The sequence below is a fragment of the Formica exsecta genome, unplaced genomic scaffold, assembly GCF_003651465.1.
Source record: "Formica exsecta isolate Colony F162 unplaced genomic scaffold, ASM365146v1 scaffold3703, whole genome shotgun sequence".
Taxonomy (NCBI): domain Eukaryota; kingdom Metazoa; phylum Arthropoda; class Insecta; order Hymenoptera; family Formicidae; genus Formica; species Formica exsecta.
In genome coordinates, this window is record NW_021850946.1 from 16,587 (window position 1) to 19,628 (window position 3,042).

General features: G+C 34.7%; 1 protein-coding gene and 1 long non-coding RNA gene across 3 annotated transcripts in view; one reads left to right on the plus strand and one right to left on the minus strand.

Moving 5' to 3' along the window:
- The window catches only part of LOC115239329, a 44,676-nt gene that overhangs the window by 8,604 nt on the left and 33,030 nt on the right, over positions 1 to 3,042 (plus strand). The window lies entirely within an intron of this gene.
- LOC115239326 (pro-resilin-like) overlaps positions 1,711 to 3,042 on the minus strand; it is a 7,043-nt gene continuing 5,711 nt past the window's right edge. The window contains exons 3-4 of one of the 2 annotated variants that reach the window (XM_029813801.1): positions 2,668 to 2,986; positions 1,711 to 2,558 (exon numbers count right to left, since the gene is read on the minus strand). In XM_029813801.1, coding sequence (XP_029669661.1) covers positions 2,386 to 2,558; positions 2,668 to 2,986 — 492 coding nt within the window. In that variant the 3' untranslated portion in view covers positions 1,711 to 2,385. Of the gene's footprint in view, positions 2,562 to 2,667; positions 2,987 to 3,042 lie in introns of both variants that reach the window. The other variant, XM_029813800.1, reaches the window with a different exon arrangement.

Consider the following 3,042-nt stretch of genomic DNA (forward strand, 5'->3'; position numbering starts at 1 on the left):
TATATATATATAGACAATATTTTTCGATAGATTTAGAACATGTGTGTTATATACAAACAAAACATGTTAGATTTTGTTAGTATCCTAATAATATCCTAAATATACGTCAAACCTTATGAGAGATACAAGATGCTACAAAAGATTGCAAGATTCTATTTTTCTTTTCGATCATAAAAAGATTTTTAAAAACACGTCGTACTGATGAATTACTTCCTTCATTATGCAACTCTCGATACTCTTATGAGTCAATTAGAAAAGAATTTTTTGCGCGGAGAGATATATTATTGGAGCAATCGGGGGCATGAGATCAGAAATTCCTTAACGAAATGTTTCTTAATCGATTCGGAGATTCGCGAGTCTCATAGGCGAAAATGCACTTTCTCCGATGAACACACGGTCGGAGCATCCCGGGCTTGTTTGTTTGCCGACAACTCGTAAGCTCTTCTCGCGAACTCCTTTCACGCGTGCACGATCGTCCCAAATATCTCACCTACCTACTCGAATCGATTCGTATATTCAACGTTTTTAAATGGCCCGGACCAGCGGCAAGGACACTCGCGATCACCTTCACCTTTACTTCCGTTATGTCACCCTTTTATCCGAATGACATGATCATGTCACAGAATATAATGAGTCTGCAACACTGACAAACGGACAACCCACTTCGCAAAAAATGTTTCGAAAGATCATTAGTAAGCGATCGAGTGTCAAATTTGCAATATATATTTCTTTCAAGTATTTTATTAAAAATCTAATAGTATAGATATTTTTATACATTTTCCTTATTTTAATTTTTATTATACAGTGTATCTTATTACCATCGAATGTTTTTTTGATAGCAAATTCTTTAGCCAATTTAGAGACAATTTTTTTAGCAAAAATGTCAAAAGAACAATAATTTTCAATTTATAAACGATTGAAAAGAAGGATTTTTCAAATTAAACTTTATGGAATCAAAAGATTCACAAAACTACATTCTTTAATCAATTCCAGATGAAATTTACTTTGAGGACATTTTAATTTGAGGCTTAATTGCAAAGATATATCATGGAAAAATTGGAAATTTGTAAAAAATGAATCTCACTCCGACATTTTTGTTAAGAAAAAATCGACTGCTGGTTTTTTGGAACATCTTATACTTATATATATATAGATATTTTATTATATATGTTTCTTTTATTCATTTTTAATAGTTTTATTTTATAATTTTTTATTTTGAGATATTGTTTTATATATACATCTATATAATATTTGTTTGCAACAAGCGATGAAGAAACTATCTGATGATACTTAACGTTATTGTGATACAATATTATGATTTCTAGTTTTACGAACTTACACCTCCACGATGTTATTAATATCGCGCTATAGCGATATATTCATGTATCATAATGATGGCATACAGGTACTTTTATAGGTGTGATGACATATGCTCGCGATTTAATGAAATCTAGAGTATACAATTTAGTATGTTACACGTTGGAGAAAGTTTATCTCTACGGACGTGTACGTAAACTTCCTGATGACATAATGGAAAACAGCGGCATCATCTGACGATGTTCTTACAAGTAACCTAAACGCTGAACTTGACATAATAAGAAAAAGAAAGTAAAGTATATACTTTTGTCTTACTTTCTCAAATACTATTCTTGTTGTACATTAGAAAGTGTTCTTTTACACACAAAAAAAAAACCAAAAATAAAATTTAATTAAAATGACAACAATTAAATAAGTTATCACTATATTTTATATTTTTAGAAAATGTTTCATTAAATTTGACAAACGTACACGAGTCTCTTTCACAAACGGGACTATCTGCGCGAGAGAGAAACAAAGATTCAAGTACATATGACTGTTTGAAAGAATTTTATCTCATCTCCCTTATACGAGAGAAACGTAAGACAAATATGGCACGAGTTGAATATCTATTCTCTGAGATTATCTACGATATACACACGGCGAATATAATGCATGAGTTGCATGAGAATTGAATAATCAAAATGCTTCCCCATCAACTGTATAATTATAACGGAAATGTAATATATCATTAATTTAATGTTGCAATGTTGTTTTGATCACGTATGTATATCTGTCGCCATGATTTTTTATCGTAAGCAAATAATTAACTCGCCGAAGATTAATAAAAGCAAAGCAGAAAGGTACATTAAAAATTGATTCGAGAAAGAAATTGAATATGAAAACGCAGTTTTCTCTCTTTCTCTCTTGTTAAACATAACACATTAACTATTTCTATAAAGGTCTAATGTATTGTATACACAGTGGAGAAATCTTTAAGAAAAAGTGTCTTTATTAAAAAAAAAAAAAGATTACATTCTCAAGCGCAAAATCGATAATCCTATGATAATACTGTCTTATATATATATTCTAATGAAAGGCAGGACCGTAAGTGGGCGACGGTATCCCCGAGTAAGTATTCCTCGCACCGAAATTGTTATAGCTATCTACAGAATTGGAGCCGGCTTGATAGTTGTAGTTGTTGGCGCTATTTGCGTACTGTCCACCGTTTGATTGGTAATTGTAACCACCCTGGGTGCTACCTGCTGATAAAAAAAAAGTCGAGATAATTCAACAATTCGAAAAAAAAATTATACACGATATATCAGATATCCTTTAAAAATAAAAGAAAAGATTCTGCGCATTATGTACCTCCGGTGTATCCGCCGTTTCCACCGCTTCCACCGCTACCCAATTGGTTCCCCCCCGGGTAGCCGAAACCCTGACCAGCGTTGTATCCGTTGCCCTGCGTGTTGTATTGATCCGGATAGCTCGCGGTACCCTCGTACCTCACGTCCGCGTGGAAACCGGTCCTCCAGTCGGCGGTGTAGGTGACAATCTGCGTCCTACCGTCCGGTAATTGTACTCTGTATTCGCCACGAACGGTCTCGCCATCGCTCGTCTCGCGTCTGCCGAAGTCATTCCCGGTAGCGTCGTCCTTCACGGAATAGCCGAACTCGTAGCTCTTGGGCTGAAGCAAGATCGGACGAGGGAGTGAATCGCCTTTTCCTCTCTCCCACGTGTAGG